Source organism: Carettochelys insculpta, chromosome 1 (genome assembly GCF_033958435.1).
Source record: "Carettochelys insculpta isolate YL-2023 chromosome 1, ASM3395843v1, whole genome shotgun sequence".
NCBI lineage: Eukaryota > Metazoa > Chordata > Testudines > Carettochelyidae > Carettochelys > Carettochelys insculpta.
Window position 1 is genome coordinate 316,682,743 of NC_134137.1, and position 15,809 is coordinate 316,698,551.

Consider the following 15,809-nt stretch of genomic DNA (forward strand, 5'->3'; position numbering starts at 1 on the left):
CTAATCGAAAGATGCTAATGAGACACTACCGGGAATATGCAGTGCCTCATTAGCATAATGGCAGCTGCGGCACTTTGAAAGTGCCGCTTTCAATCATGTGCAGCTCATCTACATGGTGTCCTTTTCAAAAGAATGCCACACACTTTGAAATCCCCTTATTCCTATTACCAAATTTTGAAGGATTTCGAAGTGTGCTTCCATGTTTTTTTTTTTTTTTAAATTATTGGCCATGACCTGTACCTGATGCTTACTAAAACACTCATGACAAAATCTTAAACTTACATATAAATATCTAGGGCATAGATATGGTTTGCTTGATGAATAGCTCTAATTTAGTTTACCTTACTATATGCTTTTAGGAGTCTTAAATGAAATCTTATATTCACTGTAATTCTTTAAATTACTCAGAGAAGGCATCTGTGTCTAATGGGCCCACGTAAAATCAATGTGCTGGTATTGCAGAATAGTTCTTTTAAGAAGCATTTCCTATTCTAAACCATGTTTTAAATTTTCACTTACAGCAAACAATTCTGAGAGGATTTTTGTTTTTGTTTTGGTTTTTTGTTTTTGAATGAGAAGGGGAGAAAAGAGAAGAACCATAAAACAGTATAAGACAGTGTTCTGAGGTCCATCTTCGTTCTAACAAATCCTTATATTTATCCTCTGATAAAGGCTTCAGTAATATAACCTTCCATATTTGCCAATATTTCTCTATCGCTAGCTCTCAGAGGCCGTGTCTACACTAGCCCCAAACTTCGAAATGGCCACGCAAATGGCCATTTCGAAGTTTACTAATGAAGAGCTGAAATGCATATTCAGCACTTCATTAGCATGCGGGCGGCCGCGGCACTTCAAAATTGACACGCCTCGCCGCTGCGCGGCTCGTCCCGACGGGGCTCCTTTTCGAAAGGACCCCGCCTACTTCAAAGTCCCCTTATTCCCATCTGCTCATGCGTGGCCATTTCGAAGTTTGTGGCTAGTGTAGACGTAGCCAGAGGCTACTAATCTGCTCATGGGAATAAGGGGACTTCGAAATTGACGCGCCTCGCCGCTGCGCGGCTCATCCCGACGGGGCTCCTTTTCAAAAGGACCCCGCCTACTTCGAAGTCCCCTTATTCCCATCTGCTCATGCGTGGCCATTTCGAAGTTTGGGGCTAGTGTAGACGTAGCCAGAGGCTACTAAAATAAAGTAGTAGAAAACTTCCAAAAGAATGAGAGACAATGTAAACCCAGAGATCGAATCTGGGCTCAAGCCTAATTCCCGCTTCCAGCTAATACACCAGTCATGGTAATCCAGAGCTCAGACTCATGAACCTAGAACTGTACGGAGGTGGAGGATCTGAGCCTGAGTCAAGTCCAGACCAGGCTTCAAATCCCAATTGGTTGGCAGTGTAAACTGCTTTGCTAGACCTCTACTCTGCAAGTCCTCCAAAATATCCCACGGTCCAACTTTCTTTGTCCTCTGGACACTCAAGTTTTCTTTCCAGTGCTCCACGAAAAAGGGATGGAATAACCACCATCTGGTTATTAGAAAATCTGAGATATGGATGGTTGGACTCAGGTCCACATCATGAAATGTAAAGGCTGTAGTTCCAGGCTGGGAGTCAAGGTATGCCAATTCCTAACCTGAAGTCACAAATGAGATGCTTAAGACATAGTTTAACAACTCTAGAATCAGCTAACTCGGGTTTTGCTAATCTTGGGACTTACACCCTAGTACAGATGTACCCACAGGGTTTAACTGGACACTGATTTTTCTACGGGAATAAAAGAAAAGCGTCCCCTTTGGAACCAATTCATCAAATAAGAATTTTATCTACTCTCCCCTGCCTCACCCCCAAGGTCAGGATGAGAGGGAGAAGGCAACTGAAGCCTCCCAGAAATTCCAAGATAGAAGTTTTAACAGGAAAACCAGACATTTAATGTGGTAACATGGGGGCTGTTCATCCAGTAATTAACATGGTCAGCTGTAAACATAGGAAGAAACATCCAGCACTGTTTCAGAAATGAGAGTTAAAATCCAGTACTGAACACTATCCAGCTACACTTGCAGCTGAACTGTGCACAGTTCCCTGTAATCAGTAATCATTCTTTTTTTCTAGTGAATACCAGGCCAGACACTTTGGACTACGTCCTACTGAAATAAAGAAGTAGCTCACTAGCAGATCCTTTGTCACTGAGGAGGGAAGTGTCATAGCTGAATCAGTGTGTTTCAAATGTGGCTGTGCTGGACTGGGAAAGACATAAACCTGTACAGCTCATGCATGACCTCCTCCACTCTGGTAGGACATACTGAGTACTACTGGGCAGCAGGGAGTTGGAAGAAACAGCAAGGCAACAACCACTGATCAAGTGTTAGTTGGATTCACTAGCCGTTCACCTACCATATGTTAAGAAAGTTACTTAAATCCTTAATAGCAGCTACAAAGCTGCACTGTTACTACACAGCCTAAAGTAGATTCCACAATTTTAAGGAATGACGGAATCATTCTGATCATGACCTCCTAAAAATTTCATTCAGTGATTCCCACATTAAGTCCATAAAATTTCTAACTGAGCAACAAAATCACTTTTACAAAGACATCTAATCTTGATTTAAGATTTCAAGTGATGGAGAATTCACCACATGCCTGGTCAAGTTGTTCCAATGATTACTTACTCTTACATCTAAAAAGATGCACTCCATTTTGAATTTACATTTATGTATCTTCAACTTCCAGCCATTTGAACTTGTGTGCAAGATTAAGGAGACTTTGTCTGTCAGAAACATCCCCATGTAAGTCCTTCAATTCATGACCTGTCACCTCTTAACCTTCTCATTGTTAAACTAAATATACTGATTTTAAGTCTCACTGAAAAAAATGTATGGGTAAAAAATAAAAGTTGTATTATACTGTACCTGTCCCTGGTATAAACCAGCATCTTGTATGGTACTGTCTGGTTTATTCAGTGGCTCAAATGTATTACTCATGTATTTGTTCCACAACCTGGTCTCTTTTTCATTTGGAATATTGAAGATTTTTCTTATCTCTTTTTCAATTGTATCTGGATTCAGAGAAGAAATAAAACACATTATATGTAAAAAGTTGCTAAATATTTCATATTAGACATGTCAAATCTCATGATATTCATGCACATTATTGAGGATACAGTTGACACAGCTGAAATAGAGTGTATATGGGAGTGGGGGCTGCTGGCTTGAGCTGCTACCACCCCCTACAGTCCTGCCAAGAGGGGCCACTTGCGTTCCTCCTTGACCTCCCCTACACTACATTTCATTGTGCTCTAAAGAAGCACTTCAGATGCAGTAAGGGGTTGGTTAACTTATGCAAGGATGGGGGCAGCAGGGTCTAAGAAGCCAACCACTCATTGAAAGAGAGTGCAGTGGATGTGGGGGAGAAGAGACATTAAAAGGAGGAGTGATTGAAAGGCTCAACAGCTGCTGCTGATCTTGCTATCACCATTTTATTATAACTCCCTCCAAAACATAAATAAAAGTTAGTATTTACACTACCAGAAAAAAGTGAAGAGTAATTTATATGAATGAAGTGCATGTATACGCTGGGTTTAAAACGTAAGAGGAAGCCTTAGCATTTTAGAAAATACAAGGGCATATCATCTGCCACTTCTACTTGCCAAAAATACATTGGTGCAGTAATGTGACCATAATACATTTTTTAAAAAACCTGAAGAATGATTTATTATGATTTACTAATGCACTTCAATTCTTTTGTTCTATGCAGAGCTTAAATTTCTGAAGCCAAAGAATATTTCCCACAATGAGTATTTGCAAATTGAAGAAGTATTTCTGAGCCCATTGCTGAGTGTGGTTTTTTGCACTTAAAAGGAGTTCTTTATGAGGCTGGCTAAGTTCCCAGCGAAGCAGCACCAATTTGAAAAAAAATTAAAAAAAAAGCATTTATGAGATCTGTTTAAAAGCTAGGCTCAATATTATTTATTTATAATAGTAAATTATTATATTTCAAGCTTTCAGGCATCAGTATCTGCAGTGAGCAAAAGAGAATTTTACTGTATTTTACATATCAGTATAGGTAGCTTTACAGCTATTCGGGCATATCTGCAGAATGAATGACAAATGAAAAATCAAGGCCCTGGTACTGGGCATAATAAATAGTTTGAACAGAAGAGGCAGACCACACAGAGAATGGGTAGCTGACACAGAAGATTGGTGCGGACCTAGTCTACAGAAGCTAAGCCACTCTGCAACGGACAGGGAAAGATGGGAGGAAATAGTGAGGATGGCATCAGACCAAAGGGTGCCGAGCCAATGGCTGTTGATGATGATTGCTAGCTTACATTATATGGGTCAGTTTCTATTATTTTCATGTTGAAACAACCTCATTTATTGGCTACTTTGTTCCACCACAGTTTGGACTATACCTCTTCTATACAAACTCTTTATACAGAGGTTTTTTAGTATCTTCTAATATGAAAGTGAAATTAGGCTATTCACATTGTAGATATGCGATCTTACAAGTCTGATGCCCTTGCTTATAGAGTCTGTTCCTGGGAAGTGGACACTTGGTTTATCAATTTTGTTTCTTAGATATTTGTTGAACTCCTTTACTTCCACAATTACTTAAAATTAAACTTAGAAATTTGATCCTAAACATTTGCACTCTTTGGGTCCATTCAATCAACAACTAATTTTCCATAGAGGAGCTCATTTAGTCAGAAATAATATTAAACCTATTTGAACTGTATTATAACAGCCTTTCCTAATCTGAGACTTAACTATTAATTGACAAAGATTACTACACTGGTTGCATATACACTAGCAAGTTCTTTCAAAAGAGTGTTTGAAAGAAGGGCGCTCTTTCGAAAGATCCCGTTGAGCGGCTACACACAGAAAGTGTTCTTTCGAAAGTAAATCAAAACAATGCAGCACTCCTTTTGAAAGCACTCTTCCACTCCCTTTTCAGGAAGAATGCCTTCTTTCGAAAGTGTCTTTAGAAAGAAAACATGTGTAGATGCTCCGCAGGGCCCTTCTTTCAAAACAGCAGTCCTCACAGAATTTGATTTTTCGATCCCTGGCCTGTTCTTTCAAAAGAACGGGGGCTGTGTGGGTGCTCTCTTTCGAAAGAGCAGATCACTTTTTTGATCTGCTTTTTTGTGTGTGGACGCACTCTTTCGAAAGAAGTTCTTCCAGAAGAGATATTCCGGTAGGGCTTCTTTCAAATCATCTCTGTAGGGTAGATGTACCCAAAGAGTATTTTTTTTATTTTATGTATTTAATGCAATATACGCAAGCAGTATGGGTGCTGTAGAGCTAATCCTTCGTAATAGCACCACATTTTACATCTCCTAGTCCAGCCTCTGCAAGAGAGCTATTATGAGATAAGAAGTCACAACAGCCTCTTATGGCAGCACAATGGATATCCATACCTGTGCTTGCGGGGAAATGATACCTTGCCTGACACTGTAATATTGGTGTTTTGACAATGTAACAGGGGCACTTCAATGACCATGTGCAAAATTAGCTTAATTAACAAACTTTACAGGATTCCTACTGAAAATGAATTTTGAATCATATTGAGCAAAAGTGTTTTCTTTTAAATCAATGTCTAAAATATTTTTAATAAAAAACTGAGTAAATAAGTTACTTACTTTGCAGTAACTATGAGATATACAGTTCACATACGTTCCACTCTTGGTGGGTATGCACCTTACATTTCCTTGCACCCCCACTCCTACCTGAGGACAAAGAGACAGAGCTGGCCCAACCATTCTTTGGTTCCTTCGCCAATACAGACTCTCAGAAGTAGGACTTCAAAAGTCAGAAGAGCAGTGGAATCCATATGAACAACACATCTCAAAGAACCACAGTTACTTTAAGATAAAGAGAAGTTATTCACTTTCGTGCAGTAATGATTGTTCTTCGATGTGTTTCCCCCAGGTACTCCATATCTGGTGTCAGATTTGCTCCAGTGCTGTAGCTCAGAAATTTTTGCAGATCCACCAGTCGTTGCTGTACCCCGAGCCACACAATCTTCACCTCACGGCTTAGTTGATAGTTGGATGTCTGGACCATGTATGCACAGCAGCGTGAGGCTCCTTCGTGCTCTTTTAGTCATGTGCGTGGTCCAGCTGAAACCAGTTCCTGGAAGCTGCCCCAGAATCTGAAAGATATGAAAGAGAAAAACTCCAGAGCAGGGAGGAAGGGTGGGTTGTGGAGCATCCACAGGGACACATCTCAAAGAACAATTGTTACTGCACAAAAGTGAGTAACTTCTCTTTCTTCTTCGAGTGGTCCCTGTGGGTGCTCCATATCTGGTGACTGAGTAGCAGTTCCCCTCTAAGGAAGTAAAACATGGAGAAGAGTACCAGAGTTATTGCTTGTCAGTTACTGAAAGCACAGCCATTGAGAGCGAAGCATCCCCTGCCAGCTGGTGCTGAACAGCACAGTGTCGAACAAAAGTGTCGTGAGATGACCATGTTACTGTGCACAGATGTCTTTCAATGGTATGCCTTTGAAGAAGTCTGCGGAAGCTCCAATTGCCCTTGTGGAATTGGCTTTAAGTTGGGTAGGTAACAGTACATGATGGATAGAGTAGAAAGTGGTGATACAAGAAGTGATGAGGTTGGAGAGCCTCTCAGAGGATATGGCTTCTCCTTTGGAGCAGTTGGCAACTGATACTATCAACCTATTCGTCTTATGGAACAGTTGGGTTCTATCCATGTAAAATGCCAAAGCCCTTCATACAGCCAGCAAGTGTAACCTCACCTCATGAGCAGATGCGTGAGGCTTTAGGTAAAACAAAAGCAGGCTTATAGGCTCATTGATATGAAATTCAGACAAGACCTTGGGGATGAATGTCGGGTGAAGTCTGAATACCACCCTTTCCTTACTGAATACAGTAAAAGGCGGAAGACCCATCAAAGCTGCCATCTCACTGACTCTGTGAGCAAATGTAATAGCTAAGAGGAACACAACTTTCATAGCGAGGTACTTAAGGGAGGTAGTGGCTAACAGTTCAAATGGGGTTCCGGAGAGGGTTTGTAGGACCAAATCTAGGATCCAAGGTGGAGGAATAGGTCAACGAGGAGGATACAGGTTGGCTAGGACTTTGAGAAAATGTTTGGTGACCAGATGGGCAAACACCAACCCATCATCGACAGCATTCCTGAACAAATACTGATACTGCGGTGAGATGCATCTTTAAAGATGCCAATGCCAATTCCATTGGTTTGAGGTGTAGGAGATAGTCAAAGATGATGTGTATGGAAACCTCCAAGGGAGCCAGGCTCTTTGAGGAGCACCACGTAGTCTTCCACTTGGACAGGTAAGTATTGCGAGTGGTAGACTTTCTAGTGTGCATTACTACCTGTTTGACTGGTTCAGAACAATATTACTCTGAGGTATCAAGCCAACTATCAATGAAACCATAAGGTGAAGATTGTGTGGCTGAGGGTGCAGCAGTGACTGGTGGTTCTGACTGAGGAGATCTGGTAAGTTGGGAAGTGGGTAAGGGGGATATGGAGACATCCACCTGAGGAACAGGACCCAGTGCTGTCGGGCCCATGCTGGGGCTAACAGGATCAGCCTGCCTCTGTCCATATTGGCCTTCTCTGGGACTCGAGGTATGAAAGGCACAGGGGTAAAAGCATAGAGAAGATGACCCCTCCAACTGACAAGAAAGGCATCTCCCAGGAAGCCCAGGCCTAATTCCACCCTGGAACAATAATGAAGACATTTTCTGTCTTCAAAGGTGGCAAAGAGATCAATGCAGGGACAGCCCCACCAACGGAAAAATAGCTGGAGAACATCATGCAGAGTTCCCACTCATGGACTGGTGCAAACTTCCTGCTTAAGAAGTCTGTTGCAGTATTTTGACCCCCAGTAAGTATGAAGACACTAATATTAGATTGTTGTGTATGCATCAAATTGGGAGGTGAATCACTTCTGTGCAAAGGGAGGGAGATCCTGCTCCTCCTTGACAACTGATATAGTACATGGTGGCAACAGTATCATTAGATTTTCTGACTGTAGAATTGCAGAGGCGACTTAAAAAGTGTTTGCATGCATTGAGGACTGCCCTCAATATCAAGAGGTTAATGTGCAGCATCAACTTGTGCAGAGACTATCGTCCTTCTATCAAGATTCCATCCATGTGAGCTTCCCACTCCAATAGGGAAGCATCCATTGTTATTAGAAATGTTGGGGATGGTTGGTGGAAGGGCAGCTGAAAAACCCAAAGGTAAAACTCGGTAGGTACTAAAAATGGTCGTTGCCTGTTGCAAAGTGGAGGAAACATCCATGAGCAGGATGAATGGTGATGTGAAAGGAGGCATCTTGTAGGTTGAGGGCTTCAAACCAATCACCATTGTCTAATGCAGGAATGATGGAAGCGAGAGTGACCACCTTGAACCACTGTTTGTGAAGGTATCGGTTCAGAGCTTGTAGGTCTATTATCAGTCTCCACCAGCAGTTTTTCTTATGGTCAGGAAATAACAAGAATAAAATCCTCTTCCTCTGAACTTTTCTGATACCCATTCCACAGCCCCTATGGAGGGGGTCTCAAGTAGTTTCATGAGAGGGGTCCCTGAAGAGAGACGGAGTGGGGGTGGTGGTAGGACTAACGGAGCGAAGGGGGATGGTATATCCTGACGAAATTATTTTCAGGACCCAACAATCTGATGTGACCTTGGCCCAATGGTCATTAAAACAGGTGAAGACAGTGATGAAATGTTTGTGTGGAGGGCAATGAGACAATGGCAATGGTCAGACAGTCCTCGACCGACCAATCAAACATGCTGCCTCACTGGTTGGGCTGGTTGTTCACAGGTTGGTTGGTTATGGCGTCGTTGTCTCTGCCTATTGCAACTGTGGACAAGCTCCTTTTGTTGATATTGTGGGCAACGGGAAGAGTAATCATCTCCCCTCTGGAAGGGCTGGTAACATCTTCGACAGTGTGGTGTGTACGTACTCAGTATATGTAAAGTCATTCAAGAGTTCTTACTTGAGTGGCAAACAGCTTAATTTTGTGGTTCTTTTGGAACTCCTGAATACTGCAGCCAGGATGCACAACCCCTAACTGTGGAGTGAGCTGCAGTATCAGCAACATTTAGCACAATCTGAACCTTGGTTTTGCACGCAACATAAATCCTCATGTACAATGGACTGTAGTATTGGTCTCTTTGACTTAGGGAGCAGTACATTAACGTAATCAATTTTGTGTAGTTGTCGAAATTGTGATTCGACAAATGGGCCACATAGTTAGCCATTCTGAGTAGGAGAGTGGAGGATGAATAACCCTTCCTGTCAAATAAATCTAATCTCTTCGCATTTTTATCAGATCCGGAAACTCTGTACTGAGGTATTTTTGCTCTCTGTTGAAAAGTTTCTAGGATTAAGGAGATGGGTTGAGGGTTATTAAAAAGAAAGTCCATGCCCTTAGATGGGACAAAATACTTTTTATCTGCTCGCTTGTTGGTGGGTAGGGCTGAAGATGGGGTCTGCCATATTTTATCAGCAGCCTCTTTTATGGTATCATCCAAAGGTACTGCAATCTTTGAAGAGGTGGCAAGCCCTAGATTTTTCAAAAGGCAATGCTGCTTTTGTTGGACCTCTGGGACCTGAATGTCCTGGCTGGCTGCCACCCTTTTAAACAGTTCTTGGGCCTGCTTTAAATCATCAGATGGTGAAAGGTCACCTGGAACCACTGTCTCGTCTGGCAAGGAGGATGACACGTTTGTGGATGAAGCCTACGGTGGCTTGTCTTTGAGTTCTGGAATCTGGCCCTCCCCTGGCTCAGATGGAGTGTGTGGTGGCGATGGTGATGCAGGCCACGTCTCAGCTGTCCGCACAGAGTGGTTAGAATGTCTAGGGGACAAACTGACAGAGGACTGTTCTAGGGACCTAGTGGTAGTCACGAGAGTGGTGACAATCATGAGGATGATGTGAATGGTGGTAACAATACCTGCCAGGCAACAAGTACCGAGTGGTATATTGGTAATCCTGATCATAGTGATGCGGAGAGCAGATAATACAGGATGATCTGGAGGAGGGTGGCAGAGACAATGATATACATCGTAAGTGATGAAAGGCTCAGTCTGGCTGATCCAGAAATGGTGAGGGCAGCCTGTGGGAAAGAGAAGGAATGGATGGGGGTTGTTGTGGAGAACATACTGGAAGCGGAGCAGGAGAGCACTCAGGAGAAAAGGTCAGCTTAGGGGTAGGACTGTGGTGCCATCACTTTGAAGTGAACTTGCATGGTGCTGGGGGAGAAGGGCTTCAGAGTGGTACCAGGGGTTGCAGTACTGACAGTGCATTTGGCTCCAACGAGTCTCCTGTCAGTGCTGGGAGCATCGGTGTAGACGGTGCTGTCAGCACCAATGGTTTTGCTGGTTCTGTCAGTTTGGGAGGTGCCGTAGGCTGCACAATCAGTGCCAGCAGTGTCTGGTTGGATCCCAGATTTCTCAGATGGAACTGTAGTTGAAGGCTTTTTGGCTTTTGACCGTTTTTCCAGGAAGCTGGTGGCAGTGGTGCTGTCATCCTCTGCACCTCTCGTCCTGCCTCTAGATAACACAGGCAAGTATCGAGCGGGACCTCACCTTTTTATGAGACCCCATGTCAGGAGAGGAGGCCCTGCACTTCGGAGCAGGTTCTGCCTGGGTAGGCGCCGTCTGGTTAGGAGGCTGAGGTGCCTTCTCAAAGAAGATCATTCTTAGGCACATCTCTCTATCTTTTTGAGCCACGGCTGTGAGTTTTGAACGGTGAGGATGCTTTCGTGGTACATGTCCCTCACTAAAACAGCAGATACATATTGAATGCCCGTCCAAGACAGGCATGGCCTTGCGACACTAATCGCATTTCTTAAACTTGGCTGATCCCAGAATGATTAAATCTGTTAACTTCAATGAAAAATATTTCTTTTAAAAAAAAAAAAAAAAAACTACAAAAACAACTAAGTAAATAACTAGCTACTAATTCTAACAACCACGAAAAACAATAAAACGATTAACAAGTATTTAACTACTATTCAACAGGCCTGAGCAGAGAGAACATGAGTTCCAACTGCAGCCACAGGCAGTTGGAAGGAACTAGTTTTAGCTGAACCGTGCATGTGACTAAAAGAGCATGAAGGAGCCTCAAGATACTACACAACAGCAGTGGCCATTGACGGCTGTAAAAATCTCTGAGCTGCAGTGCCAGAGCAAGTCTGACACTAGATATGGAGCATCCACAGGGACCACTCAAAAAAGTGATCTTTCTTCTGAAAGTGCCTATGCACACAGAGTCCACTACTGGTGATTATGCTTTTGGTTGGAAGATGGTACAAGGAATCCTTCTTAATTAACAAGTGCAGGATGTCCCTACCAAAGCAATCATCCAATCTGGAAGCCTCCAGCAAAAGCAGGTATCTTATAAACATGTGGGTGAACCCCATATATCTACAAGATCCAGAAATACAGGCATTTTTCAAACGAACAGCAGGTGTTGCCTGAGCACTAGTGGTATGAGCTCTCATGTGGTTAGGTGAATCTAACTTGGCTAACTCATAACATGTTCTTGGTCAGCAAAAAACCCATTTTGATAATCTAAGAATATTTCTGATGGTTAATGTTTTCAGCAAAGGACACAGATCATCGAGGTGTGTTCCAGAATGTTTCCTGTTAAGAAAGCATGAAAACAGCATTATTATACCAAGTGCGTGAAATTTTGCTTCCAGTGAGTTTGGGTGAGGTTGGTGAAGAAGACTGAACGGCGAGTGATTTATTTCATATGGAACTCAGAACCACTTTTGAGATATGTTGTTCCATAAGGATATGGTTAAGGGCCATCATCCCCTTCTCTTTGAGATGGTGTAATGTTTACTAAAAAGGCTGTCTTCATCAATATGTGCTAAAGGAAACAGATTGCTAAGAGCTCAAAAAAAACAGGAACTCATCTATTAATGCAGTACTGAGGGGGTTCCAGACACAGAGAGCTCCTGAACTTGGGGGAACCCCCTCCAAGTACAGTTTTCTTAAGGAATGTAGGCACTGTGTTGCGAGAAACATATGGTGTAGAGCTGGATAATAGAGAAACGTGCTGATACTATTGCTATATTAACCTTTATGGAACTGACAGAAAAAAAAAACGGGGTGTGTCTGACCTAGCTCCAAAATATTGAAATTATTGTTGTTTTATCAAAGAAGACAGTATGAAAACAGTATATAGACTAGCATGGCTTTCTCTCAGTTAGTACGAAGATACCCAAATACTAAAACTTTTCCTTTGGTTTAAAAGCCACTTTATTTGTGGTTTCCCTATCCTGGAGCAGAAAATTCTGAGCTTCTAATAAGCAGCTTTAAATGGACAACATCCAACCAGTATCCAGGGTGTTAATGTAATGAAGCTGGGGTCGGGGTGTATGATCTCACAGTTGTTCTACGATGCTGTGGTGAGCAGGGGAGTAGAAGGGAGGTGATTGGGCTGGGCTCAGGTTGAACTGATTCAAACATTAAAACTATATTGCCCAAGGGAAGATTATCATGATTAGCTATCCTGTCTCTTTCCTCTTGACCCTCAGTAACATAGGGATCAGTCTAACTGTGCAGTGAATACGAAAGTTAACTGCTGGAGAGCCTCGACTGGAGCTTGCTCTAGAACTGAACAGTTTGCATTTCTTGTTTTAGTCTGTGGCAAATAGTCTATTTGGGTAGTTCTACTTGCAGAATTATGCTCTATGTTCTGGATAGGACACTCATGGTTGTTTAAGAACTAAAATAAAATATATAATTGGAGATACACATCTCCTAGAACTGAAAGAGACCTCAGGATGTCATCTAGTCCAGTTGCCTACCCTCCTAGCAGGACGAAGCACCATCCCTGGCATCTATTTGCCCCAATCCCTAAATTGCCTCCTCAATGATTGATCTCACAACCCCAGGTTTGGGCAGGCCAATGCTCAAACCACTGAGCTATCCCTCCCCACTCAACTATCTGCTGAGGTGATCTGCTAGAGAGTTCTGAATGCCTGGCAGATGAAGGATTAGTAGTGTGACCTAGGGACACCAACACCATCTTTGAAGTCAAATAGCTTCTTGAGATAGAAAAGACAACTTGGCTACTTGCTCTCTGATGACATAATGGAAGTTAATCAGTATATGGATTCTGAATCCCCAAAGCAAAGGAAGGAATACTTTGCATGCTAGACCAGGACTCTGAGCTCTGCAATGTTTATATATGGATGAGCTTTTGGAAGTGACCATGTGCCCAAGTCTGAAGATGAGTTCATCACCCCAGAGTAAAGGTGTATCACTAGTCTTAGTAGGTAGAGGTGCAGAGAAGAGTCAAATGTTGCATACCTGAAGACTGCATTTCCACCAGTTTAATGAAAGCACTTCTTGAAGGACTGGGACTGTCATATGTCTATACTGAGTCTGCTGGATAAATGCACTGATTTCATTTATCTTGCACTACACACAGATAAAATCTAGCAAACTGTGTCATGTAGGTGCAAGAGACCATGGATCCCAAGAACCTGAGGTATATTTTCACTTCTGTCTTTAAGTAAGGTTGACATTGGTTGAGGAGGTGCACTATTGTTTGGAATTTTTCTTGTAGAAGGTTAAACTTTTGCTGACCTGGAATCTAATGCACCACCCCTATGAGCCTTATGCCCTGATTCTGAGTAAGTACAAGCATGGAATACTTCTCTGAAAACCTTGAGGCACAGAGCGGAAAAGTGCTTTAAAAAGTATTTAAACTGAATTAGTAACATTTTGCTGTGATTTTCCGTGGATCAACCATTTGTATAGATATGGGTAAACCTGCATTTCTGGTCTCTTTCAATGAGCTGCCACACTTTCTAAGCACTTGGTAAACACTCTCTGTGTTGTGAAGCCTAAAAAAGACAGTACCCTACACTGGCAGTGAGCTTTTCCCATTAGGAATTAGGGCTATATTTGGTTAGTCACATAAATGGATACGTGATAGCAGTCACTGTGCAGGTTGTGAACTTTGACTCAGTCTTGGGGACCTAACAAAAGAATTACCAAGATCAGAGTCAACATTCTGAACTTGAGACAGACTGATTTGCTGAGGAAAAAGGTCTGGAAATGAATAGATTACCTCTAGAACCCTTGGTGATTCCTATTGTGCTAAAATTACAAGTGGTGGTGAAAAAGTGGACGCACTTGGTGACTCCTTCTCAGTCCCATTTGGACAGAGTAGGGAGCACGCCCCCTCCAACAGAAAGCTGTTTCATCAGGAGTGTTCCATATCTGAGGGGATGAGATCAGTAGCAGAACTATCTCCTTCACCTGCATGCCAATAACGCTGAGGGGGGGGCTTAGATATCACCATGCTTATTCTCGCAACATAACTTGTGCTGTTCCACTGGACCCACGGTTTAATCACTCTGGCTGTGTCTACACTATGAGACAAAAATCAAATTTGGAGGCATTAACTTGATATTAAAATGTCACTATCCTCACAGTTAATACTATTAGCTCGATTTATTGAGCCATAAGACCGATAACAAAATCTTGATATTACAGGACGGGTATAGCATCAATTTAAAATCTCGAATAAAGGCTAGTGTGGAAGTGCCATGTCCTTAATTCAAATTTATTAGCCTCTAGAAATGCCCCAGATGTATCCCATAAAGCTACGTGGTGACCCTCCATGTATGGCTGCTTCCTTGTATGCTGCTCTCCACCCAGGTGAGCAGGAAGGACGACAAAGGAAGCCCACAAAATTTTGATTGAGTTTGAATTAGAATTTGAATTGGAATTCAGCAGCACCCAGCCCTGCAAATACAAAGGGTGCCCATTATGACAAAATTCCTTTGCCCATCGCATCGCACTGCATTGGTAGTGTTGAAGCACATGACTTCTCTGTGTTTAGGCAGCTAACATTCAGCTTTATTGAATTCAATAAGGCAACAGATGAGCCAAACTGGACGCTAGTAAAACCAGGTCCAGCAAGGCTGCTTGATGCAGCTAACACTGGTATTTTATACCCTTACACAAACAAGTCCAGTGCCAGAGGCAATTAGTTAGAGAAACATAAATCACTTTCAGAGAGAAAACTTATCAGTAAGGAGGAACAGGTGTCAGGGAGTAGGAGCCCCAAATCCAAACAGTTCATTAATGCGTTCCATAGCGCTCATCCTCCCTGCCATTCCCAAATAGGTGAGGAAAAGTTCAAGCTCTTGTGTACGTGCAGAAGTAAGAAATGTGAAATGGCTTCTATACAAGATGGCTTCCACACTAGCAATTGCAGCATCAGCCATCTACTCTAATCATGAGCACTCAGGGTACTGATCTGCCTAGTACTTTTCAGGGTCACAAGAGAGCCCCAGCATGGACCCACCCGGATATTCTGGATCTTCTCGTAATCTGGGGAGGCCAGTTGGTGGCAAAGAGACTTCAGGTGGCCAAGAGAAATGCAGCAACCTATGATCAGATGTTGAATGAGATGACTGCCCAAGGCTACTCCTGGGACTCAGTGCAATGCTGGGTGAAGGTAAAAGAACTCCAGCAGCCTATTATAAAGTCCAGGAAGCCAACCAGTGGTTGGGGCAGTTCCACATACATGCCACTATTATGAACAGCTGGTACATGCTTATGGGGAGTGACCCCACCATGGAGCCCAGATCTGAATTACGACACTGCTGGAGGCCCTCGTATGGATTTCATGGTGAACCCAGAGGAGCTGGGTGCCCCGGAGGAAGAGGGTAACAGAGAAGAGGAGGGGGGCAACGAGCAGGGGACAGAGGACGTTCTTCCAGACAGCCCGGAGCTCTTCACTTCAGACCTTGGTGAACTGGTCCCCTCTAAGGCAGGCCCTGAGACCT

At 42.9% G+C, this 15,809-nt stretch overlaps 1 protein-coding gene across 6 annotated transcripts in view; it reads right to left on the minus strand.

Annotated features, from left to right (window-relative positions):
• USP15 (ubiquitin specific peptidase 15) overlaps positions 1-15,809 on the minus strand; it is a 137,860-nt gene that overhangs the window by 69,868 nt on the left and 52,183 nt on the right. For 5 of the 6 annotated variants that reach the window (XR_012648126.1, XR_012648139.1, XM_075013799.1 and 2 more), the window contains one exon: positions 2,900-3,045. Coding sequence is in view for 4 of the 6 variants with exons in the window: in XM_075013799.1 (XP_074869900.1) it covers positions 2,900-3,045 (146 nt within the window). In the remaining 2 variants the exon portion in view is untranslated. Of the gene's footprint in view, positions 1-2,899; positions 3,046-5,628; positions 5,965-15,809 lie in introns of those variants that run through there. The other variant, XM_075013816.1, reaches the window with a different exon arrangement.